At 38.7% G+C, this 27,223-nt stretch overlaps 2 protein-coding genes across 3 annotated transcripts in view; both read right to left on the reverse strand.

The window, feature by feature from the left end:
* Positions 1-4,919: 4,919 nt before the first annotated feature.
* On the reverse strand, positions 4,920-12,647 carry PDCD7 (programmed cell death 7; the record flags this gene model as incomplete). Its single annotated transcript, XM_084240722.1, has 5 exons — positions 4,920-5,043; positions 7,019-7,106; positions 7,374-7,610; positions 9,425-9,563; positions 11,772-12,647. 5 exons carry the CDS (start codon positions 12,645-12,647, stop codon positions 4,920-4,922), a joined length of 1,464 nt encoding a protein of 487 aa, XP_084096848.1.
* A 5,401-nt stretch (positions 12,648-18,048) lies between these two features.
* The window catches only part of CLPX (caseinolytic mitochondrial matrix peptidase chaperone subunit X), a gene marked incomplete at both ends in the record, with an annotated part of 42,120 nt that continues 32,945 nt past the window's right edge, over positions 18,049-27,223 (reverse strand). For both annotated transcript variants that reach the window (XM_084239534.1, XM_084239533.1), the window contains 6 exons: positions 18,049-18,139; positions 19,355-19,461; positions 20,900-20,992; positions 22,834-23,133; positions 25,383-25,547; positions 26,533-26,621. In XM_084239534.1, coding sequence (XP_084095660.1) covers positions 18,049-18,139; positions 19,355-19,461; positions 20,900-20,992; positions 22,834-23,133; positions 25,383-25,547; positions 26,533-26,621 — 845 coding nt within the window. The remainder of the gene's footprint in view (positions 18,140-19,354; positions 19,462-20,899; positions 20,993-22,833; positions 23,134-25,382; positions 25,548-26,532; positions 26,622-27,223) is intronic.

The raw sequence follows: 27,223 nt of genomic DNA on the forward strand, positions 1-27,223 counted from the left end.
TATGTACCAATGACTCACACATTAAATTCTTTATTCTTTTCTGAGATAAAACTCAAACTGCCCACAAGGCAACTCCTCCAAGATGTCTCAAGTATGCCTCACATACAACATACCCAAAGTAAATTCTTGATTTTTTTCCCTTCCCAAAACTGTTCCTCCTTCTCCAGTTTCCTTGTCTTCAAAGAATGTCTAAGGTACACAAGTTTGGAACTCATCTCTAGTACTTTCTTCTCCTTCACCATGACTCATCTCAGGTCCCCTGCCAAGTTTTCTCGCTAAGATTTTTGGAATCCAGCCATTTCATGCTACCTCCACTGCTATCATGGGAGTCCTAGCCCCCACTGTTCTCACTTGACCAACTGGTGCCCATGCATCCTCTTTGCACATGCTGTTGCAAATACTTTGCTATGTTCTTCTTGTCTCTCCCCTATAACTAGTTAATAGCTGTTAATTCTTTAGAAACAGCTAAAACATTTCCTTAAAAAATGCTTTTCCTGAATGTCAAATTTGGATATGTCCACTTCGTCCAGCAGCTTTCAAGATTTTTTTTTGATCATTAGTATGAAATATATTTCTAGCACACATACACGTATATATATATATATATATACATATATGTAAAATGAATAATTTTCAGCTTTACTATATACATGTAAATTTCCAATTACCTCACCTAAATGTATTACAGAACCCTCAGTTTGAGGGGAAGAAAAAAGTCTAATCAATTTCATAGAACTATACCTTTCCTTTAAACCACCCAGCACATTTTTGATTGTTGAATTAGGGACTCTGGTGTTTTGCTTACCACGTTAGCCCCTACACTTAGCAATTATCTGAGCCTCAGCAGGAACTTTATTTATGAACAATGAAAATTATAAATCCATTACTAAGCATTTTTTCTAACACTTAACACTTATCACAATTACAACTGACTCATCACTGCTAATTCTTCCTAGCATATGCATTCCTTTTATGTTAATTACATATTATACTTTGAATAGAACAAGATATACTTTGTACTTACCTTGTAATTCCCAGGATGGCTTCTCTATGGATGAAAGGCGTAGAAATGAATTGCTACAACAGATGGTATATCCCAGCTAAGCTTCTCAATACATCTTTATACTAGAGTCACATGGATTTAGGAACATGAATGGTTTTAGATTATAGTGATTACCTTGGTTGGCTTGTAGCAGCAAACCCTCTGACATCATAAATTCAGCCACTTGAGCTAAATACTTAGATGGAACTAATGTAAATAATCTATTTCATAAATTTCACTTGGCTGATTTCTTAGAAATAAATGCTTTTATTAGTTTTTTGAAAGTCCAGGGTTTCTTCTACTGGGAAATATGAGGTAAACAATATCCTTGCACATAATAGGTTAATATTCTGGTTAATCTTTGAATGAGTTTATTTTTCTATTTTCATTACTTAATCTTCACTATATAGAAATTAAGGTATAGGTGTAAAAAAGAAATTTTAGAAAAGGGCTAAAGGCTTAATATAACTACAGCTATAGAGCTACAGCTATCCAAGCTCTGACTGAAAATAAGAACTAATAATAAGGAGCAACAATGAGTACCCCTATCATACAGACTGTGACCTAGAAGTACCTTTTCCAATGAAGAAGAATCAAGGCTTGCTGTAGAAATAACTGATTCCAGGCCTGGGGCAGGAAATGTACAAGATAAAGTTGGATAGGATACTGGGACTGAGTGGGAACTCAGGAACTGAGAAGCAGGAGTCATAGGCCAAAGGTGAGTCAAGACCAACCATGTCTAGGTTGAAGTTCATGATACTTAAAAAACAAATTTACTTTGGAGGATGCTAGGAATCAGCTCATTATTTTGAAAATAAAGGAGATTACATTTTTTTATCTCTTGTTCCTATACACACTGTACTTCAGGGTAACCATATAGTTAAAGGGATAGGTTTAATTTTTATAAGTATTTCAGCTAATAAAGAATGGCAAAATTAAACCCCCACTATTTGCAATTGCATATGAATAAATGTAAGTATTGATTATTACTGACTGCTAAAATCCTAAGAGACAACTAGACCTTAGTCCTCCTGAATTGGAGTACACCTATGAAATATTTTTTTTTAAGATTTATTTATTTATGCACACAAGAACTGAGGTGCAGGCCAGAGTTGCAGGGGGTGAGAGGATTCACTAGAGACAAAGTGGGGAGCAGAACAGGTGAATCCACTGAAATACACTGCTAAGGGGAGGAGCAGCAGGTGAGACAGGAGAAGTCTGCTGCGCCATGTGGGTAGCTCCCTGGCCGCGGATCCAACTTGTACTACTGAGGCTGCGGCTAGCTTCACAGCGCTGTGCTTAACCCCTTGCGCCACCAGGGAGGGCACCTATGAAATATTCTTACCAGAGAATTCTCATCTAAATGTGATCAAGTCTTTAGATCAGCATTGTCCAATAAATATGAGCCACATGCGTAACTGCTCACCTCAATTCAAACTCAGTTTCAATTCAACTCTGAATTTCAACTGCCCAATAGCTAAATATGGCTACTGTATTGGACAGCACAGCTTCTAATCACTACAGGAACTAGAGGAAGAGAGAAATATGCTGTCACAAGGATGTAATTACCAAATCCAGACTGGGAACTCTTCAGGAAAAATGTTTACATTTCCCCAATAATAAAATGCAAGGGAGAGAGAGAGTACAGGAGAGACACCTGCAGATTATCAGAAATTTGAGACATACTAACCAGTAGCGACATGTGTATTTATTTATATCTTGCTTTGAACTAAGTATAAAACACATTTTTTGAGATAAAGAAATCTGGACACCGGATATTTGATATTAAGGAGTTGTTAATTTCTTTAAGCATGATGGTTAAATTTTTAAAAATTGTTGTTATATACTAAAATATGAAGTAATTTGGTATCTGGGATTTGCTTCAAAATAATTCAGAATGAATGGTGAAGGTATAGGTAAATCAAGATTTGTCATGAGTTATTATGGATATGAGGGGAAAATTCTTATACTATTGTCTTTGGAATATTTGAAAATTTCCATAATAAACTTAAAAAAAAAAAAAAAGGTTGTGGGATAATGACATTGTTTGTATTCTAGTCTTTCTAAACCCATTAAGTATCAGTGGCTGCTGCAACCGCAACCCGAAGCATCAGTGGCTGCTACAACCACCGTGACCCGAAGCAACAAACCAGAAAAAAATCCACAAAACAAAAATTGAACACAATTAATACTTTCAAAAAATCTCGCAGAAGCCAAATCAAAGTATTTTTCCACTTGGGGTTAACTGCCTTCTTCTCCTTGGGGTCTGTGGCCAGTTTTCCCCAGTGCCTACTTCACACTCCCTGCTCCCATCAGACACCCCAAGGCAAAAAACACCTTAGTGGCAATGCTTTCCGAACACCAAGTGTACATTGTATAATTCATCTTTTATCTCTACTCTAGCTGCATCTCACCAGAGAGCAAATAGTAGAGATTTATAACAAATGGGCACATAGAACCATGGATTTACATGAAGTTTATCACATCAGTTTTAAGATGTATGAGCTTAGACACACGTTGGAGAAGTGCTTGTCCTCACAGCCCATCTGTTATCTGTATGAGTAGTATGTAAATTTAACGGTGCAGATTAAACCAGAGAAAAGGAACAAAAGTCCTTTTACCCAGGAGCTTCCAACTATATCAAATAATTTCCAAAGTTGATGGTATCCTTTCCTGCTTATCCAGGGCTGAACTCTGCAGGCAAAGTTCAACACTTGAGATTTGCCTTCCTATACCAAATACCTATTAAATACATTTGAATTTTGAGTGAAATGTGTTATCAATGTGAAAGTATGTGTAGTGATTTGGAAGGCAACAAACTAGGAGCAAAGGCTCAAACTAGAAAATAAAAATGACATTTATTTAGCTCTTTGGGAACATAAATAACACAATAAATGACAAAAAGCAAAACAAAACAAAATAACATATTATATGACTGATCATCTCCAGGCACAAAAGCATTTATTAATGACTATAAAAAAATAAATTTTATTATTTTCATCTGCTTCTCCCCCACCTTTAACTATAAGGATGCTTTTGGAAGTTGAGTTCCTAAGAACATTCCACTATGTATGTGGGGCTATATACCCCACATATTGTGATATGACTGACTGAAGTTGTATTCCACTCCCATAGCAATATAAATTTCTATCCATGGGTATTCTGAACTAAACCTCTAGGAACTTAAATACAGGTGCTTTCATTAGCATCCTTCTAACATGGGGAAATGTAGCCAATCCTCCACCGAAACACAACCTGTTTGGGTGTAAGTATTCTTCAGGCTTCAAAATTCTCCATATGAGCACCACACTAGGTCACCAGCTTTTCTGGCAGACCAGCCTCCAGCTGGGAGCCTCTCAAGCTGCACCAAAAAGTAAGAAAGAAAAAGCATTTTTGACTTTTCTTCCTGGAGGTTAGGCAGCTCTCAGGGTAGGAAGGGTAAGGAGATTTTGTATCAAGCTTGCCTTTACATTCAGTCCTGGGGGGAGGGATGCTAAATCTATCCTATACACACCCTGTGTTGAGTGTGAAGTGTATATTCAGTATACTTACCCATAACCACACAAGGAAGGTAAGAGTAAATTAACAAATGACCTGGACCAAGCCCCTCAAAAATGAGGCAAATTCAGGGAACCAAGGCCACTGTCTGTGGTAATAAACACAGTTCACCTAGGTCCTTTCCTACAGAACCACATTAATCTCCTGATTCAAGAGGCACCTTTAGGCAAGACAGAGCACTGAAGGAAAATGTAACTTCTAGGCAGGACACTGCCACATGGAATTTAGAGGTTGCAGTTTAGTATACAGCACATGAAGGCAGCATCACTAGTACTTAGAGCTGGAGAGAGCCTTGGCTGGACCACACTCAGCATCTTTACTAATGCAGCTTAATGGCGGTTGCCCAGATGTCGTTGCTGGGGAGCGGGGGAAGGACCCATCCTTGAGGAACGGAGTTGCCTTTGGGATGATCAGATGGCACCAGGTACTGATCCCAATCATGCCTTGATAAGAACATTGCAGAACAATTGTTTATTCCTGTTTTATTCCAAGCAAGATGTTCAGAACTAAGTATTCTATTTCCAAACTTAGCTTTCAAATAACTGATGTCAATTATATACATTTCATGGGGGGTAAAAACTAAAGAATTTATAACCTTATGGATAATCACATAATGAATAGACAGTCAATCCTCATTATTTACAGACTATGTATTTACAAATTTGCTTACTCACTAAAATGTATTTGTAGTACCAAAATCACTACTAGTGATGTTTTTTAGTCACTTATGACAGGCATGTTTCCAGTTGAGGTAGAGTAAAAGGATAATCTACCTCTTATTTTCATGCTATAAACAACTGTTCTTTCTGAAATCAATTTAGTATCATATTTTTCAAATCTTACGCTTTTTATTGGTGATCTGGCTGTTTAAAATGGCTCCCAAATCTGTGGTGAAGTGCTGATTAGTATAAGAAGGCTACGATGTGCCTTACAGAGAATATATGTTACAGAGACTTCATTCAGGCACGAGTGATAGTACTGTCAGCCATGAGTTCAATGTTTATGAATCAATAGTATTATTAAATAAGGTCTCTTTAAAAAGAAATACAGAGAAAACAATATTATGCACTGATTGATTGATGAAAATGTTGCAGCAGAGGCTCACAAGAACCTAACCCTGCATTCCCTTAAGGACAAAGTTCAAGATTAGTAGCAGTTCAGAATGCTCTAATTCAGTGTTTGCAGTTTCAGAGAACATAGCTACCACAAGCAATGAGATGTGACTGCACTTCTGTTTAAAAGCTAAAATTGTACACTGGCCAGAAATATACTTTTCCCAGAATGTAAAATTGGTATGCTAAAGAGCATTGTCGGAGCTTTGCAAAGAACTCAGAGATCATTTAGTTCAGTGACTTTTAAACCAAGTTTTGAAGAACCCCCTAGGCCCCAAGTAGATTTTTTTTTGGGGGGGGGGGCGCAGGGGGTAAGAGGGTTTCTAGAAAGAACAAAATACTTCCTGTCAACAACAGACTTAAGGTGCTGGCAGAACACATTCATTCCTTCTATTTGTTGTACATACTCATTAAAACGAAACAAAACAAATAACCTGCATTTGAGAAGAATACCACGGCTAAAGTTTGAAGGTGACATTCTAGTCCACCGTTTTTATTTTCTAGCTAAGGAAACTGAGACCCACAGAGCTGCAAAACACCCAAATCATTAGTAGCTTCAGATTAAGATAACACTCCTCATTTCTAGCTCTCTCGGCTTTGCCCAGTAAGACAGTAAACATGGATCTTAAATAGTTTCCACAGGCAAATACCCTTGGTCTGTTTAGCAGCGGGAGAGAGCTAGGAAAAGGAAGTCAATGCTTTCAATCAGCATAACAGCTATTGCATGGGAAACACAAAAGGGCAAGTCACAACCTGACTTTATGTTTCTTCACCTATTAAAACAGAGACATCTAGGGCCTCCCCGGTGGCGCAGCGGTTGAGCGCTGGGTTGCGAAGCTGCCCGCGGCCTCTGCTGCGCCGGTTCGATCCCCGGCTGCTCCCCGGCCACCGGAGGAGGGTCCCACATGGTGCGCAGACCTCTCCTGCCGCCCGCTGCTCCCCTCAGCAGTGTACTTCAGTCCTTCTGCCTGCTCTGCTCCCCACTCTGGCTCTGGTGAATTCTCTCACCCTCCCGCGCTTCTGACTGTACCCAGTGCATGTATAAACAAAGCAAACAAACAAATATAATAAATAAATAAATAAACATGCCTCTAAAAAAAAATAAATAAATAAAACAGAGACATCTACTCTCAAGGATTAAGGAGAACTAAACAAGATGTTCATGATATCCATGAAACTTGGAACTTTATGTAAACCATTAGGAATTTTTTAAAAAGAGAAATTAGTAGACTGTAATAATGTAAGCATTTCATCAACTGCTTTTTGCTACCTAAGCAAAAGGCAACACCAAGAGCTTCACTCTGACCTTATCTGGATGAGTGCAGGTAGGGAGTGCTCAGCTTGGAGGTAATACTGTCGGAAAGGCTGCAAGAGGTGAGTGAGCGGGAACTCATCTGTAAAAGAAAAGCAGCACAATACCGCGTTATCATGCTTGGTATCTAGAATGTATTTCTCAAGCCAAGATGACTAAGCCTATGATTCTGATATGATCAGATGTGTTTCATGTTGACCCATGATTTTCATGACATAGTTTAGAATTTCAAATCGTGAAAGTATCACTTGTTGTCCACCACCTCTCAGCTTAAATTGAGATCATCCATGAGGAAAACAGCTGTCACTCTAGTATTCTCCTTTTCTTCACTGATTACTGAGGAACTTACCTGGATCCCCAAATAATTTGGACTCAATTTCACGCTTCTGAAGTAAAATTTTCTCTTTTTCTTTTCTCTGTTTCTTTTCTAATTCTCTTTTCCTCTCTTCCTCCTGTTCTCCTTCCAACATAACTCTGAGGGCCCTCTCTTCAGCTTCATAGAGTTCAGAGCGTTTTTTAATAAGTTTTCTCAGCCGCTGAAGATGATGCTCAAAAGTTTCATCTGCAGAGGCTGGAGGACACACTCCTACAGAAAAGAGATTCAAATGGCATTTAGACAAGACTTTTTCTTTTCTTTTCTTTTTTTTAAGATTTATTTATTTATGCATTCAAGAGCTGGGGTATAGGGTAGAGGGTGAGAGGATTCACCAGAGACAGAATGGGGAACAGAACAGGCAGACTGACTGAAATACACTGCTGAGGGGAGAAGCGGGTGAGTCAGGAGAGGTCTGCTGCACCATGTGGGTTGCTCCCTGGCCGGCTAGGGATTGGACTCGTGCTGCAGTGGCTGTGCATAGCTTCATAGTGCTGTGCTTAACCCCTTGTGCCACCAGGGAGGCCCCTGACATGCCTTTTTCATATCCCCAAATCTGTTTTCTAAGGAGCGGACTCAACGCCAGACTTAGAGCATGAATCTGCTTAGAATTTGCAGGACTTTTATGACTTGAAGAGAGAAGTTAGAAAGTTGCCAATTTTCTTTTTAAGTATACAATATAGCGAACAGCTAGATACCAAATCATTTTAACTCCATAGAGACTACTTACTTTTACAGTAAGTAAAATTTCCTAAAATTTTCTCCTCCAAAGTGAAGACTAATACATTGAGAATGTTTACTGCTGAATTCACTTGGGAAAAGTTTAATGACTACTCTGACTACTCACCTCATGGAGGCCATGGGATAGGAAAACATTATTAAATAGTCCTTATATTTTACATTCTAGTAGAGAAGAGATATGGATAGTGACAGTAGATGCAAACTCTTCTCTGATTCATAAAAATTCATAATGTACTACAATGGAGTTATCTGATCTTGATACTTGAGTTGAAATTAGCCACGCTGAAGTCTGGCATGCAGAAGCTAATCACTTAGCTAGTAAATGAGGCTTGCTGAAAGTACAATGGTCACATCACAAAACTTAACATTAAGGGTTTGAAAGAATCACAGTTTTCATGTATTTTAAGCCACAAAGGGATAGTGGAACTTGCTAATTTGTGTACCCTCAAATATTCCTGGTGAATGCCAATGGTACAGAACTCACTAAATAAGGCAGTATGTGGACCAAATGAAGAAGAGAAATGCAAATGACAAAAACCAGGTGGCCACCTCAGCCTAGGTCAAAGAAGATGATGCTGTATCTCCATTAGTTTTTGAAGGATAGTGAGAGCTTAAAATTACAATGATGAAACTGAGGGACCTCCAGACAAATGTACTGATAAGAGCAAAGGTCTAGGTAGGCAAATAAAAAGCACAACTGGGAAATGTCTAGAAAACCAGCATGGCTGGAACAAACTTTGTCAGACACCTGGCTATGGTGTCTGACACTTCCTCTAAAGGCAAGAAACCACTGCGATTTTTTGAGTTCAAAAGTGACATGCAGGTAGGCGGGGACATCCATGCAGTCTGCATAGCACTCCCTGTCCCATCCAACCATCCATACCTTCAAACTTCAGTGTTTCATATGAGGGAGCATGAAATATATGAGGGAGCATGACAAGTTTCAGACACTTTCTGAAGCACAAAATAAGAATAGAATAGCTACAACAACCTCACTCAGAAAAGTGTGGCCAGGAATGCCTGCGGTAGGAATGATGAGTCAAGGGGAAGACAGCAAGTGGGTTCCCACACTTGCCTCTCTTTTCAACTTGGCTACTAAAGGCTAAACATCTTCTGAGACTTCTTGCTTCAAAAGTTCTGAGGTACTGTTGACAAGCCTACTTACCCTATTGGGTAGAAATAATGAATTATCAAGCACTTTTCCTTAAAAAAGTGTGTGTTGGGGAGAGACAGTATGGTAAAGAAAGGAAGGGGGGACAGAGGAAGAAATGCAAAGCTACAGTTACCTTTCCTTGCTGCGGCCTCTTTCCTGAGTTTTCTTAACTTTTCCAAAGCCCGAAGAATGTCCACCATTCTTTTGGTATCTGCTTGTTTTTTCCTCACTTCAGATAAGACACCATCAGCAGCAGCTTTAAGTTCCTGCTCCTGGAGGAGAAAGAGTCCATGAGACTTTGCATAAGGTCTGTTGTAAAATGTTACAACAGAGAACAGCTGCCTGCAGAGATTTCAGATGATCACGCAGTCCTAGCGTTCAGAGAAACTACTGGATCTACATCCCAATTTCCTGGGCTTTACACAACTAGTCCAGCCAAGGGGTAATGCCCCTTCACTGATGATACAACCCTCATCTTAAAGGAGAATCTCGCCTTTCTGCAGCTTCCACATGGGCACTCATCTGTTTCTTCCTCAGAATTTCTCAAAGTGTAATTAAAGGTACATATGCCTCCAAAATGCCTTATTAAGTTGGGGTTTTCTTGTTAAAATGCAGACCCCAAAGATTCAAACTAGCAGTAATGAGGTTGGAAAGGCCCAGGACTCCACAATGTTGAGTAACAACCTCTGCAGTTGTGCCCCACTGCTCTAAAGATTCAGGCCCAAGGATATTTTCCACCGATAGCTGAAGACCACTGCTTAAGTTGGTTCACAAATACACAGACTAAATAACTCTGGTGCTTCAAGCCACTACTCATGAGTCTCTGCCTACAAGACCCTCACATAGGTGGTAGGGAGAACTCTCTTACCTAAAACTTTCTTTCCCATCTGTCAACTAAGTATCCCTAATTTCACCATTACAACCACAGCATGCCATTTCACTCTTATGCCTGTATTACTCCCTCTGCCAGGAACTGGCCCTGTTGCCTTCCCTTGACTTTGACTATTTCCTTCAACACTCAGTTCAGATGTCACTATATCACCAGGAAGGGGCTCTGATACTTTCTCTCAGTTAGACTTTCCTTCTCTGAGCTCCTACTGCACCTACAACTGAAATCCTCACCATGCTGTGGTGCTAACACGATTCCCCAGAGAACCCATGTCCCTCAAGTACGAGGTCTACATCCTATTCATTGTTATTCTCAGTACCCCACACTTTCACATAATGAGCCCTCTGCTGAATCAACACAAACTCCCTCAGATTAAGGCCTTGCCTCTCCAAGTATTCTTCTTTAAAAGACTGATATCCCTGGGGGTGAAGACAAAGTTTACTATCAATGCACTACATAGGGGTGTTATATCAGACTCTAGGGCTGTAGCAGACATAAGGAAGGAGGAAACTAGCTTCTTGTGGAGAGTGGTGGGATAAGGAAAAGTATCCAGAGGGAAAAAAAGAATGAGAATGACTTAAACTATATGACCAGTTTCCTTTCACCCAGGCCCTCACTGACAGCCTGAGATCAACAGGTTTGGCGTCAGACAACCAGGGCTCAAATCAGGAGTGAAACTGCCACAGGCCAATTGTGTGCTGGCAAGTTTAGTTCTCTATGCTTCAATTTCCTAATTGGTAAGACTGAGTCAATACCACCTAGAACTCAGGATTATATGGAAAATTCAAGATATGGTGTCTGTAAAGATGTAGCATAATGTGTGTGTGTGTGTACACTCAAAAGTGCTCAAAAACTCCACTGCTGGTCCTCTCTGGTGGCACAGGAGTTAAAAGTCTCAGTGCCATCAAACTATTGCCAGCCACTGCAGTTTAAGTTGGACCCCCACCTGGAAGAAAAACCCACATGGCACAGCAGACCTCTCCTGTCTGGCCCCCTGCTCCCCTCAGCAGTGTATTTCAGTGGATCCACCTGTTCTGCTCCCCACTCTGTCTCTGGCCCTGCACCTCTGGCCTATATCCCAGTTCTTGTGTGCATAAATAAATAAAAATAAAATCTTTAAAATAAAAAAATAAAACACCACTGATGAACCTGGAGATTTGTTTATAACTTAAGAGCAAAATAATCCTGGGCAAATCATAACTACTGCCCCAGCAGCCAATAAGGGCATATGTTCCTTGAGGCAAGACTTCAAGTTCTCTTATTTTCTATCCTTAAAGTCACCTAAAACAGCACAAGACACAAGAACTGTGATACTTGTTAGCCTTGAACGTTAAGTGGACAGAAAGTTTGAGCAGAGAGAGATCTGTCCTCTCTAAAACAACTGTGTAATTCTAGACTTTTGTGTTTACACGGCTATATAGTGCACCTAGAGCATCTGTGGTGCACACGGTACATCATTAACTTGCAATTAATAAAGTCGGAAAGGCAAGGTATCTATTTTACAGAGGAGGAAAGTGAAGCTTAGTCCTGGGAAATGGCAGCGTAATGCCTCAAGTCCCTTCAGGTTGCCGACACCACTTGCAGCTCTTACCCTCTTTTTCTCCTCCACCTCCTGTACGCATTTGACCCTCCAGCGGTCAATCTCCTGCTCGCGCTCCGCAGCTCGTGCGGCCTCCGCCTCCCGCTCGGCCTCGCGTTCCCGGGCCCTCTCGCGAAGCCGCAGCCGGCGGCGCCGGACCCTCTCCAACCTCCGCCGCGCCTCGCCCACGTAGGCGGCCTGGGTCAGCAGCTGCAGCCGCTCGGCCAGTTCGGCCCGCAGCGGCGCAGCCTGGGCGTGCAGCTGTGCCCAGGCCGCGCCGTCGGCCTCGGCTTCGCGCAGGGCCTGGCCCAGGTCGCGCAGCCGCCGCACCAGGCGCAGAGCCCCGCGCAACCGCGCGCGCACTTCGCCGAGACTGGGCCCAGCGGGCGCCCGCGGGGGCAGCGGGCAGCCGGCCCGCCGCGGGGCTCCGAACACCGCCTCCAGCCACTGCCGGTCGCGCAGGCGCTGCAGGGCCGCGTCCCCGAGCACGTCGGCCGGCGGGGGCGCTTCAGGCCAGCGCGGGCTCCAGGGCGGCCCCGGGCCTGGGGGCGGCGGCCGCGGGCGCTCGCCGGCGTCGGACCCCGGGAAGGGCCGGCACTGGGGTGGCGGCGGGGGCAGTGGCGGCGGCGGCACCGGGTAGAAGGCGCCGCTACCGGCGACGCCGCCGCCCCCGCGGGAGGCTTCCGCGGGGCCCCGGGGCTGCAGAGCCAGCGGCGGCTGGAGGAAGGGGGCGGAGGCCCCCGGAAAGGGCCCGGGCCGCTGGGGAAGAGGCGGCGGGAAAGCCGGGGAAGGCAGCGGCGGCGGCGGACAGCCGAAAGGAGCGGGGGGCGGCGGCTGCGGGGGCGGCGGGCCCGGGCGGCCCGGGGCAAAGAAGGGCGGCAGGGACATGGCCACGGCCACAGCTGAGGGAGTCTGGTCGTGACAGGAATCTGAGCGGCGCCGCCAGAGCGTCTTCCGGGAGGAAGTGACGTGTAGCAAGCGCGACGCCGGCCTGTCGCGGCTCTCAGAGCGCCCCTGTGCGAGTGTGGGCGATCATTCAGTCCTTCGAGTCATAAATACTGTCGTTAATGAGCATTTTCAGTGCGAAACTCGCTGCTCGCATTCAGTGACGCGAACAGATACAGTTTCTCTCTTCGTGGAACTACCTGTCTAGTATAGAAAACACATTAATCATAGAGGTTGAGGAAGCTTGTCCTAACGATTGGAAGGTTCGTTTGAGGTCTGGAGGGTGAGTAGGAGTGAAATGAAAAAGGGGGAGGGGAAATAAGAAGGAAGAAGGGAAACAGTTCTTACGGGACCGGCGTTGCCAAGCTTCCTGAGTAGACAGGAGTATGTCTAGTGGGGTACTGAAAGAATACCGGTGTGGGTGGAGCACAAAAAGCCTGAAACGGAGCCTGGTTATCTTGAAAGATGGGCGGAGATCATCATGTGAAGGATCTATTGTACGGTCTTAAGAACAGTAGTCAACTACTGGAAGGTTTAAACAGGGAGAGAAGGCCATGTCACATAATTAGATTTTAAAAATTAAACTATTTTGAGATGGTTGTACATTCCTGTGCAGTTGTAAGAAGTAATACGGGGAGATTCTATGTACTCTATCCATTTTCCTTAAGTGGTAACAGCTTGTAAAATTGTAGTACCATACAGAACATTTCTTTCCATAACTTCCCTGATCCTACACTTGCCCTTATATAATATTACCTACTTCTTTCCTTTACCTCTGGCAACCACTAACCTGTTTTCGATTTCTATAACTTTTTCTCTTTTAATTACATAAACGGAACCATACAGTACATAACTTTGGGGATTTACTTTTTTTTTAATTCAGTATAATCCTCTGGAGATTCACTAGAGTGAATCAGTGTTATCAACAGTGTTCTATATATTGTAATCAAAGTGTGAATGTAACACTTTGTTTAATCATTCACCTGTTGAAGATTATTTGGATTGTTTCCATTTAGGTACTGTAATGAATAAAGTTGCTATAAACATTTGTATACGGATTTTTCTATGAACATGAACCTTCATTTCTCTGGAAATAATAAAGGCCCAGGGGCACAACTGCTGAGTCCATGGCAGTTGCATGTTTAGTTTTTAAAGAAACTACCAAATTGTTTTCCATGGTAACTATAGTTTTACATTCCCACCAGGAATATATGAGTGATTCGATTTCTCTGCATTTCTTGCATTCTTGACTATTTTTCATTTTAGACATCCTGCGAGGTATGTAATAATCTAAAAATTGTGGTTTTAATTTGCATCTTTTTGAGGTAACATTGAACAACGTTTCTGTTTTAAGGATAACTCTCTTTTGGTGTTCACACACCATACCCACCACCAAAGAACCCAGCCTTCCACCATACTCCACTAAATTTGCACTTCCTTAATGGCTAATTGGTTGAACATCTTTTCATGTGTTTATTTGCTATCTGTATAACCTCTTTGTTGAAATGTGTTTGTATTTTGCCAATTTTCTAATTGGATGGTTTGGTTTTTAACTGCTAGGATTTGAGGGTTCTTTACATAATCTAGGTAATTATTTACTGATTTGTGACTTACAAATATTTTCTCTCAATTTATAGCTCATCCTTTTATCCTTTTAGCAGAATTTTTGTTGTTTTGTTTTTTGCCAAGTGCAAAAGTTCTTAATGTTAATGAAGTCCAACTTACCAGTTTTTCCTTTTATGGATCATGCTTTTGGAGTCAAGTCTAAGAAAATAACTCTTAGTATGATCCTACAATTTTTATTGTGCTTTTAAAGATTTCATGTTTATATTTAATTCTATTTTTTGTTACTTTTTACATATGGTGTAAGGCTTAGGTAGAGGTTCCCTGCAAATTTTCCCCTCCCATATCCAACTGCTCCAGCATCATTTTCTTTTCAAACTAGTTATGGATGATCCCTTGTATGAAAGTCCAACTTCACACCATGAGAGGAACTAATCCGAGAACCTGGCCCTACTTCCCAAGGGAACTCTTAAATTTCTCATAAACTCTTTGTAACCATGTATCCTATATATTAATTATGTAATAATCTAATATTTAAAAGCATTGGTTTTTAATCTTAATATTAGGTAAGATCTGGATATATTTTTCTAGATGGAGACTCAGTTCTCATGCTTCTCTACAGGCTGTCACTTATACTGCAATCAAAGTGGTCTTCTAAAATTTATCTTCCAACAGCTTCTCATCCCTCAAAATCAGAGCCTGGAATGGGACTGAAAACAGCAAGACCAACATTTAGTTTTGCTGTGGAGGGGGATATGGGTTGAAGGAATTGGGTTTTGCTTATTTATCTCATGATGATACTAGAAAGAAATTGATGGATAGAGAGGCAAGTGCTGGAGAAATGTCCTTGAGTAGATATGTTTCCTTACATTTTCCTCAGAGCCTTTGCTTCCCAACAATCAACACCACACAGCTAATGATGTCCAGCTCTCCTGTTTAAACTAACGTCTACTACTTTCCACACAAAATTACACCTTAGCTGGACATATAAGACATTCTGTCACTTGCTTAAAAAAGTATGGAAGGGCCTCCCCAGTGGCGCAGCGGTTGACTGCTGGGTTGCGAAGCTGCCTGAAGCCTCTGCAGTGCCGGTTCAATCCCCGGCCGCTGGAGAGGGTCCCACATGGCGCGCAGACCTCTCCTGCCGCCCACTGCTCCCCTCAGCAGTGTACTTTGTCACTCTGCCTGCTCTGCTCTCCTCTGGCTCTGGTGAATTCTCTCACCCTCCTGCACTTCTGACTGTACCCAGTGCTTGTATAAATAAATAAATCTTTAAAAAAATATATGGAACACCAAATATGTAGAGCACTGTAATGAGTGCTAGTTATATGTTATGTGGTCTTTGCCCTCGTAGAACTTATGGTGTAAGTGAAAAATAAGCTTGGGGTAGGTTGCCATAGCACAGGAAATACCAGGCAGTGTTTAAGACACTGCTGGGGATTTGGAAGGCGGGAGGGGACCAAAAATGTGGTAGAGATACTAACAAAATAACTAAAGGTCTTGAGAAATGAAGGGATGATGGATTACCTCATTATAATGTGGAGTGGTTGAGTTTTCATGAGAGACACTTCAGCTATAACTGGAGAGAAAGGTTGGGTGCTGAAGCAGGTAGGTTTATAGATTTGATAGTGGGAAGATGAATTCCATCTTCTGATAGTTTTTCAGTAAGAGGCAAAGTCTTTAGCAGGATGGAGAACAGAGAGACTATCAAAATGGTCATCTTAGAGCAATAACAAAGTCATACTGCCTATTTCTCAACTCCTAAAACCCCCTACTTGTGTCATATCTCTGAGATTTTTTAATCTCATTATTCCTTTCTGGCAAACCCCTACTTTTTCTCCCAGGTCTATTAGGATCACTAACTTTTGAGACCTCACACCAGTTACCTACCTCATTTCCATAATTATAATGCACCAAAGTTTGTGTTTGCTACCCCTACTAAATAGCAAGTTTCTTGAAAACCTTGATCTGTGTTCCTCTTGTAGGACCCATTCAGGACATTTAAGTAAGGATTTTCAATAAATGTTCAACATAAACTTTAATAACACTTTCTGTCTGTGGAATCTATGACTAGAATTTATTGGAGGTATATAAAAGTGACAGGATTAACCAATCATTAGAATAAAGTAGCTAATGACATTTGTATCCTTTTAAAAATGGCACTGCATTATGGACACACACCACACTGGTTTTCATTTATTCCTTTTGTTTTATTCAAATGGCAAAACAAGTTTCAAGATACAAATTGTAGTTATACTCAGTTGTGTTTGATTTAAAAACATCAATTATGCTTTGTTAATAACTTCCAAAACCAAATCTAAGTCGTCGTGACTATAATGTCTCCCAGTCCATTTCTGGAAGCTACACCAATTTTAGAAGCCACACCAATTTTCACTCTACAAAAAGGAAAATGATGCAATAAAAGATAATGAACAGTTACAAGTTCTTTCTGAGCAGAACTTTAACCATTATAAGGGAGACTAAGAAGAATACCTGTTTCTGTTCTATACTATTAGCAGCCAGCCTTAAACATCCTGCAAAAGTGCATTTCTGGTCCTACCTCAACCTTACAGAGATAGATATCGCAAGTCTCTTATGACATCATAGAAAGTCCAACTCTTCATTAATAGGATTTAGAATTTGCTAATACCTTCAGGTTCTTTTCCTAAGAACAAGGGAATAATAGGAAAACTCAATTTTGAAAACCAAAAAAGAAAAACAAATATCTGAATGTACTCTGATTTAAATAATTTCAAATAGGTTGAACTAAATAAATAATATAGACTGGTATCAACATTATAGAGGGAAATAAAATAACTTTAAAAGCACCCAAATACTTTAATATTTAAGAATCCAGTAATTTTTATTTTTACGTCCTCCAAATTTCTCCTACTGTTTGTTATATAATGACGGTTAGTAACTTTTAGTGTGAGTATATTAATTTTTGTGACGGCAAACAGATTTTTTTTAATGATCTATGAAGCCAAAGAAATATCCAGCATCAAACAAAACAAAACTAGCTAGGTACTTCAAGTAAGTGCACAGTAATAGGATTTTTTTTTAATTCAGCACATGGCTGTTCCATGACTGAAGGTGCATGCTACTTTTAGATGTATAGACTTTTCCTGAAGATTCAAGGCATACTTCAATTCCATCTGCTCATTTATGGTATAAAGATAGCAAATCAGACAGTCAACAAGATAATGACCTTTTGAACGTACCAATTGGGAAGTTAGTGTCATGCATTAGGCTTAAGAATACAGCTAAACAAATCAACAAAGTTTTTCCAGGGTACTTTTCCCATCAAAGTTTTAACTACTTGGAAACTACCTGTTCCACTTTTTAAGGTGAACAAAGTTCTCATGTTTTCAGGAAACAAATATGGGTAAAAAAGAGTTAAACTTAAGATTCCCAAACTTCAATTTTAAAGAATTTATTTTCCCATTTGTAGAGTAACATTATTGTAAAATCCACAGTTATTGCAATACCTGCATTGCTTAAAAGAACTCCTAAGAATTTTGTTAAAGCATATTTTTTAAAAACAACCAAAATAATGTACATTGTTTTCTCTTAACATTCTGTCATTAAAGTCTACATAATATCCTCTGTATAAATCAATGTGATGTTACATAATATACATGATCTGTTTTTATCCTAAAGGTTTCTGACCATGTATGATATCCAAAATAGATCCAATGCTTTTAATGTCAGACTGTAGAGACAGTTATGATCCTAAACAAAGGAAGGAAAAGCTTTATATACAGGACAGAAGTCTGACAGTTTAGCTGTTAGCAGCATCTGCTTGGCGAGGCCACCCTTCTTCTTCAACTCCAGAGTCATATTCCTCTTCAGATGATTCTTTCGTTGGAGCTCTACAATGAAAGCCAACCATGTTTATTTTGTTTAATTAGGGATAAGCATGATTTCTAGACGCAAAATAATAAATTAATCCACATAGTTAGAAAAACCACACACTTTTTAATAATTAAGATTGCTTAGGGGTGAAATATGGAAAAATTTTAGACCACACATTCAAGAGTTCCAAGTAATTTCCTTAACATTTTCCCTAACAGATTTACTACTGAAATAAAATGACAAGTCTTCAGTTGTGAAGGCTTAAAAAAATCAGTTTCTAGGGAATCTAATATTTCAACTCAAATGCTTCACATAACGTGTCTATGGTAAAGATGTTGACAGTTTCTGACTAATTCTAACCTGACTCATTCATCAAAATTATGATCAGAACCACAATTTCCTTTAAAGTCATATATGAATTTTTATTAAACGATAAAAACAAAGTATGTCTTTTTGAATAACTAAAGTTATTCAGAATCAATCACTGCCTTCTAAGTTATATTAGAAGATAAGTAAACATAAAACAACATACTTTGTTATTTAGTTAAAACAGAAAGCTAAATTTTTGTAGGTTAACATTAATGTCAAGTACTGCATAATATTTGTTGAACAGATAAGAGGGCAGTAAACTATAGCCCGCAGACCAAATAAAAACGCAATCACCTATTTGTGAAATAAAGATTTACTGATACACAGACATGCTCATTCGTTAATGAATTGTCTATGGTTGCTTTTATGCTATGAACTCTGTACTGAGTAACCACAATATAGAGTCTATGACCCTAAATTATATATTCAGCCCTTAACAAGAATAAAGTTTGCTTGCCCCTGGAATAAAGCAGCAAAAGATGTGTCAAGTTTGTCAACTGATATGATACAACTGAGAAAAAATTATGTCAACAAAGTTCCAGTCTGGTGAAAGCCATGATTAGAGAATAAGTAGTTCATTTAAATCTTTTCATATGGATTACTTTCATGTCTCCTTTGATACTTCTTCCTTAGGGGAAAAAAGTGGAGGCTAACTCTGAATATCAGTTTTCAAAAAGGCTTATAAAATACTATTATTTTATAAATCAAAATTGGAAAATTTTCCTACAGAAATTAAGAGATTATTGTTTCCTTTATGAATATAAGGTTTTTTATATGTATATTTTATGATAGATTAATAAACCAAAGCAATCAAGAGCTGATCTTTAGTTTCAGACGTGTTCTAGCTTGACAATATACTTTACCGGATGTATCCTGGTTCCTTTTTCCCTTCTACCACTTCTTTGTCAACCTCCACACAAACAATATCAGAATTAGGAACTTCAAACATTGGTTCTAATAACAGCTTTTCCTACAGAGATTGAAAGTAATTAGTTATAATGAAAATTGAGGATACATTCAAAATACTTGCAATCAAATTCATTAATTCAACAAATATTATTGAGTCCCTATGATGTAACCAGAACTAAATTTTGAAAAAAGTCAGCGTAAAACCTTTCATATTTTTCATATTAAAATAGCATCTAATTAAATTAAAAGTCATTTATAACATTCCTGGCATATTCTATCACCAAGGAGGTAAACTGGTAATCCTTACTTTGAAATTAATGTAATCTTAAATTATCTGTACCAAATTCTTCAAATAAGCATTTCTCTTAAGTGCTACAGTAGATCTAAAGTTGTTCACTGAAGAAAACTAGTTTTGCATACATGCAGAGGCTGGATTATATCCCATCTAAAGGAAAATACTGGCTGAATACATCAAATTTCTTTTAAAATGTCAACTATCACCTATTCTTCTAGTTTGTATGTCTATAAATCTGCCATTAATCAGTAACAGCTGAAGTCAGGTCTTTATTAGAAAGAATATTTTCAAACTATCTGTAACAGATGTGTAGCTCTAATCTACAAGTCCTATTGAGATCAGAAGTAATATTTACCAGTAAAATCCTTAGAATAGAAAAATGTGCTGCTTCTTTTTTTAAGATTATTTATTTATGCATATAAGAACTGGGGTACAGGCCAGAAGGGGGGGTGAGAGGATTCACCAGAGACAGAGTGGGGAGCAGAACAGGCAGATTGACAGAAATACACTGCTGAGGGGAGCAGTGGACAAGTCAGGAGAGGTCTGCTGCGCCATGTGGGTCACCTCCCTGGCAGGGGATTGAACTCATGCTGCAGTGACTGTGGATAGCTTCACAGTGCTATGTCTTAACCCCTTGCACCACCAGGGAGGCCAAAAAAATGTGCTTCCTTTGGGAACACATAGGAAAACAAAAACCCACTGTGCCGCCAGACCCGGTGGGGTTTGGGAGGAAAGGGGACAGGAAATCTCAGGAAGATAATAGGTAGTAGCTGAAAATAGGTTGAGTCTCTAGGATTTTCATGAAAATAAAAATAGTGAGTTTATACATATTGTAGAATTTAGGAGTAAAATGTCATAGTATCTCTAATTTCAAACAAACAAGCCAGAATGAAGATGTCAATGGTCTGAGAAGAGGCTCTGGGTACTTAGTCAGATTAAGGCCCTTGTAGAATTTCCTGAAATTTTCCTTCACATGATATTGATTTTCTCTATTTCATTAATTGTATTATGTACACATCATTTGTTACATCTTAATATTCCTTTTTTCGAAAGAAATAAAACACAATCTACAGTGACATTAAAAACCTATGAAATATTAAGCTCATCTTCTGGATTTATTTCCAAAACAAAAACAGGAAGGCTTGATAGTCTCAAAAGTCAGACACAACAATAATTTAGTTTTTATGTAATAATACCAACTTACCATTATTGACCGAAGGCCTCGTGCACCTGTTTTTCGTTCTAGTGCCAATCTGGCTATAGCTTTCAAAGCATCCTCAGTAACATTCAGTTCACACTACAAATAGATTTAAAAGAAATGAGAATTTAGGGTAATAATTGATGATATTTTCCTAATACAGCATTTGACCTATTAGCAATTACTGCCTAACACCATTAGTGGTCCAATGTCCTGACTTTACAGATAAAGAAATTTCTTCCACCAAAGGGTCAAGTATACTGATTAACTAATACTTAGAAACAGATCCTAACTGGTTAGAATATCACCTCCTTCCTAGAGAAATATCCACTGGGACCTATAATCCCATTTTAAAGAATGTTATTAACCCTCTCATCCTCTAGACCAAAGGCAAAACTTTAAACAAGTCTTTCTAAATTAGCACAAATTTCAAACTAGTGAAATTCAAATTATTGAGAACTTAATATACAAAAAATATCAAAATACTTTGGAACATAAGATTTTATAAGCTCTTGGTATTAACTCTAACGTCTACCTCTAGAAAAAATAAAATTTAAGTGAGGTAATTATTTCTCATGGTGCATTAGAATTTTGCCCTCAAGAAGCACTTCCAATCAACTAACCTATGAGAAACTATCAGTATTAAGAATCACAAATTTGTCCTTAGTCCTCAGAGATTTTCTAGATTAACATGGATTTTATATGTTAACTCAACATTTACTGAACCTTAAGTGTTTACATATTAAAGACTGAATGATGAGTTGATACCACCTTTGCCCTCGAGGGGTGGTGACAAATTAGCAAATCTGCATTTAGCACTGCGTATTCACAGTGCTAAGGGAGCATCAAAATGGGAGCATTTTAATAAGACTTGGGGACCACTGAAGGACTTTATGGAGGGAAGTAATAATTAGCTTTGTGTTTATTCATTCAATTAATACTTATTAAGAACTCAATATTTATTTGCTGGGCACTGTGCTCAGTAATTTATTTATTTATTTATTTTTTAATAGAGGCATGTTTATTTATTTGTTTGTTTGTTTGTTTATACATGCACTGGGTACAGTCAGAAGCGCGGGAGGGTGAGAGAATTCACCAGAGCCAGAGTGGGGAGCAGAGCAGGCAGAAGGACTGAAGTACACTGCTGAGGGGAGCAGCGGGCGGCAGGAGAGGTCTGCGCACCATGTGGGACCCTCCTCCGGTGGCCGGGGAGCAGCCGGGGATTGAACCGGCGCAGCAGAGGCCGCAGGCAGCTTCGCAACCCAGCGCTCAACCGCTGCGCCACCGGGGAAGCCCTGTGCTCAGTAATTTAAAAGAGATCCATTCTGGAAATGGAAGATAGATATTTTGGTACTGGTGATCAGAGTCAAACTTGAGACAGTCTGACTGAGAACCAATTCAGGGGTCAAAGTAAAGAATGATAGCAGTTTGACTTGATATAGCGGCAACAGAAATGAGACTATTGACAGAGACATTAAGTTCATATAACCCAAAACATTTGCTATCTGATTAACTGTATGGACTTGGGTGACCTCCAAGTGTCCAGCTGCAGAGCAGATATGGGAGCTAATAAAAGTTAAGCAAAAGTATATAAACATATACACAGTCTATCACAACAAAGCATTTACAGTATCTTGGCTGAAAAGATAATCCTGTGTGTCTGGCTTGAGGAGCTGGGGACACATTGCTGGCATAATTTCTTTCTCTAGATCCTTGAGCTTTGTTGCTATAATGATGATCTCAATTAAGAAAAAAAAAAAAAATCTAAGTTTAAAGCAGGACAATGTTCCTTCCTTGATTCCTAGATCCACATTTAGCAAAGAATAGGCAGGTATTCCAGGTGAGCATTATTGCTTTTTAACTTGTTATGCTAATTTATACAATTACAATCACTAAAAAACTATCATAAATTAACTAAGGATGAAAAATTAAAATCTAACCTTGTCCATGCTGAATAAAGCCTGGTACTGAGGAATAACAGCATTACGTGGCTCAGTTAGTATTTGTACAAGTGTTTTTTCATCGAGGCTATGCAAAGGAACTACCACAGGCAACCGTCCCACAAACTCAGGAATCATGCCAAATTCAATGAGATCTCTAGCTTCCACGTGACGTAATAGTCGATCTTTTTCTTCAATATCTTGGTGAGTATTTGATTCTCCACTTCGATTGGCCAGGTCTGCAGCAGCTGCAGCCCTTCTGCCTTTTCCCAGATTAGATGGTGTTCCAAATCCAAGATACTGCCAAAGAAATGATTGATATTATAAATAATAGAATGAAGTAGCTTTGTACTAAGTACTTTTCATGCATGTCTCATGCGGTATTTGTAACAGAAGTGCTATCATTATTCACATTTTATAAATGAAGAAATGGGCTTAGAGATGTTAAGTACCTGAACAAGCGCTCACTGCTGCAAGTGGTAAAGCCAGGATTTGGACTATCTGCTTTCAGAATGGATAACAACCACTATAAAAGGAGATTTTCCACAAGTATCTTAAACCACAGTTAAGCATTCTATTAAAGTATGGGGCTGCATACATCAAACTTTGTTAGAATAATTTAGATTTAATAAAGAATATACTAGTATGACATGAAACAAGAATGCTAACTTTGCTGCACAAGGCTGGGTTTTTAAGATGTATGGATCTTGCTTTAGCTAATATCAAGAAACATTTATTATATATAAGCATACACAGTAATAAATATATATATACATATTACATATATAAACATTCATTAAGCATTATTTCAGACACTGGGATACAAACGCTTATCCTAAAGGTGCTCATTTAGAGATTGAACACATGAAGACATTAAAGTATCAGGCTGTACAGGAAAACTGTGACAGCCAACAGGAAGAAAAAGGCATGTAATAGACAGGGAGGGTAGGAGATAGTCAGGAATGCCTTCACAGAAGAAATGCATGACCATTTGACAGACTGAGGCAACCTGAACATGTATTTGCCAATTAGGTTGAGGTAGGAGAGGGCATGAGCAAAGACAAGAGAAATGAAACTGAGGATTGCAAGCAGTATTATACGTTTAGAATAGAGTAATACTATTAAATATCACACCCCTGATTTTCAGAAAGGGTTGACAATAACAATAACCACAAAGATGTGGTTAATCCTCTAGAAATCTCTGCCAATGACTCTCTTTTTATCTATCTTCTTTTCAGAAAGATCATTGTGACACTCTTTTAATCTCTATCTCCCCTGAAACCTTATACATTTCGTCTTTCAAGTAGTCAGAACTTTAACTCATGATTTCTCCCTATTTTTCATTAAGCAGTTCAAAGCTAATGAAGTGACTTAATTTCTAATTAAGAACTATGATGTAAACCTTCTTTCTACATGTTTCTGAGCTCTTTATTTTTAACTGTTCTTCCCTACATGTTTCTAGTTTAAAATTCTTTTTAGGTCTACTAGTTACAAATCAATATCAGATTATGACCTCTGCCTTAGATTACAGAATATGAAATATAAAGTCATATTCCTCTCTCATATACACAAGAAATTATTTCTTCTTTCTAATTTGTTAGGCTAATTATGTAGAATTTATGTAACAAAAACAAATTATAAAAAATAAAATCCTAACCTGACCCATGCTGAATAAGGTCTGGCACTAAGGGATAATAGCATTAAGTGGCTTGGTAGTTGCATAAGTATTTTTTTAATCTAGGCTATGCAAAAGAATTATCACAATCATCTCACTACCAATATCATTCTGTCTCTACTACTAACCTGCTACTTAAACTAGTATAAGGCCAAGGAAACTTAAAGCAAAAATTTAGCAGAGGTGATATATGGTAGAGTCAGATAGGTAGGATATTACGTGTTTCATAAAAGTAATTGTTTATGGTTAGCTGTTATGTAAAACACAAACATGGAAAATACAGGTGTATTTTGGGATTCTTACCTCTACGTGACATTACATTTTATTATAATAAATAACAAATAGATAATGGGCAAGTATGTTGAGGCTATGAAGAAATAAGTTCCAATTAAAGTCATTGCTTTTAAGAATGTTCAAGAAACACCTATAAAACTAGGTGGGATCAACAGCCCTTTTCTCAGTCTACAAATTGCTTCCCTCCATTTGTGAATGTCAGCAGTAATCTTACGAGAGACTCCATAGGCATGGGCCACAGACTTAACCCTTTTATTTAGCTTCAGTAAACTGGGCAAGAAAAATGAATAGAAATGTTATAGATATAGCAGTTACCTCAAATAATAAAGTAACTTTTATATGAAATATAAAATTTAAATTATCAATTACATCAAAAAAATGCCTATATATAGATGATAATTAGAAATCTTCCAATTCACTACTTGAAATTTAGAAAATATTCAGGAATATATTTCTGGTATGACCTAAGAAAATCTAACTCAAAAATCCACAACTGACAACCAACAGATAATGATAATAAAACAGTCCATCCTCTAATGTCAAATGCTCTCTATCCCAGTAACTTCTCAGAAAAACTTACCTTTTCATTTTTTCTCCTGCTGATGATTCTGTCTAAACCATTGAAAGCACCAGACGCAACAAACAGGATGTTTGTTGTATCAACTTGCACTGTTTCTCCACGTAGCTTGCGTGAATTCTTTTCTGGAACGTTGACTATTGTGCCTTCTAATAGTTTTAATAAGCCCTAAAGAATGAATCATTTACAGCATAATTATATAAGTGTATTATTTATTGTACTTTAGATAATGGTGTGGGGAAAATAATATGTGGGATGGTCAATGAGCACAACAAAGAAAAGGTCCACATCTCTACAACTAACAGGACAATGTAATGCACTGTCACATTAGTAGCTCATGAGTTCATGTGAAATTGCTACAGATCACCTAATGCATTCAGGGAACAGTCAACCTGAGGGGTTATTTTCAATGGCAAAAACATAATTCTGACATAAAAACAGAATTATGACTCTATAAGGCAGTACCCAACCATGATTGGAACACTCAAAATTTGAAAATACTTGGAAGATTTGCCTTTCATATAAATTAAAATTCTATTCTATTCCTAGTGTAGGCATTCTCAAAGTTCTCAAAGTTAAACTTTGAGAATACCTATATTTTGAGATGACTTTATAAAAAATTATCCAGCACCTAAGTGTGGATGTACCACTCTTTGTCTTGGTTAAAAAACTTAAGCAATTTTCCTTACCCTGTAGTTTATGTCATAATTAGTTACCAGTAAAATGTCAAGTTGGCCAATAGATCATTATGACTTCAATTATGATTCTACAAGGAATGAAACACTAGCTTATCTTTTTTATCCTATTTTCTTGGTGAAAAGAGTAAGAAACATGTACATTCCTTTATGTCTAGTTAGAAACAGAACTTTGTTTGAGAGTCTTCCAGAAATGCTTAACTGGGCCTTTGAGGAATAAAATAAAAAAATTAAATTTCCTTTTTTCTGTTCTTTAAAAAATATTTTTAATTTCCTAAGAAAGGTAATTTGGTATTTAAAATTACTAACAGCTGATCTACTTTAAAACGGTATGTGGAATTTGGGGTGGGAGAAATAAAACAGAATCTAATTGAATGTGAAACTAAACGTACAATATTTGGGAGGTAGATGTATTCCCTTCCTTTTAGTGGACTTGAACAAAATATTCAACTGCTTACTTGCTGAACGCCTTCTCCACCTACATCCCGTAACTGATGAATGCCTGGCACACTGCCAATCTTATCTACTTCATCCAGAAAGACAATTCCTATAATTTAAGGAGGATTCTATTTATAATATGAAAAAGATATACACAAGATAACCTCAACTTTTAAAGACTAGGTAGTTAGAGCAAGGTTATTCAATCTTTCACACTTAAACATATGCAATGGCTTAATATTATAAAGATATACTGTTAATCTCGCCCATTCATCATTTTGTGCAAATGTTTTATAATTTATTTTATAGGCTATCACTTGGGTATGATAACCAATTCTCTAACAAAAGTTATCTACCCCATTAATGTTTTCAGGTTTTTTAGGAAGCTGAGATAGTGTAGAAGCAGGAGGTATATGTAGTGTTGGTACAAGCAAATGTTAAGCTTCTCCTTTCCTACTTATATTCTTATTTAAAAGAATTTGGATAGGAAGCTATCAAGTTCTTCATGTAAACAAGGACAGATGATAGATGGGGAAAGAAAAATGTAGCATCTTTGACGTCCTATGATCAACATGCTAATTGGTTTCTAGATTCGCCCTGCTCTTTCCCACCCTTGTCCTTGCTCCACCCACCACCACAGCTTTAGGAGTCTGCTGGAGAGTCAGAACAGGAAAAACAATTACTGTGTAGAGGATATAATGGGCTTGTAAT

The sequence above is a fragment of the Talpa europaea genome, assembly GCF_964194135.1.
Source record: "Talpa europaea genome assembly, chromosome: 8".
NCBI classification, from domain to species: Eukaryota; Metazoa; Chordata; class Mammalia; order Eulipotyphla; family Talpidae; genus Talpa; species Talpa europaea.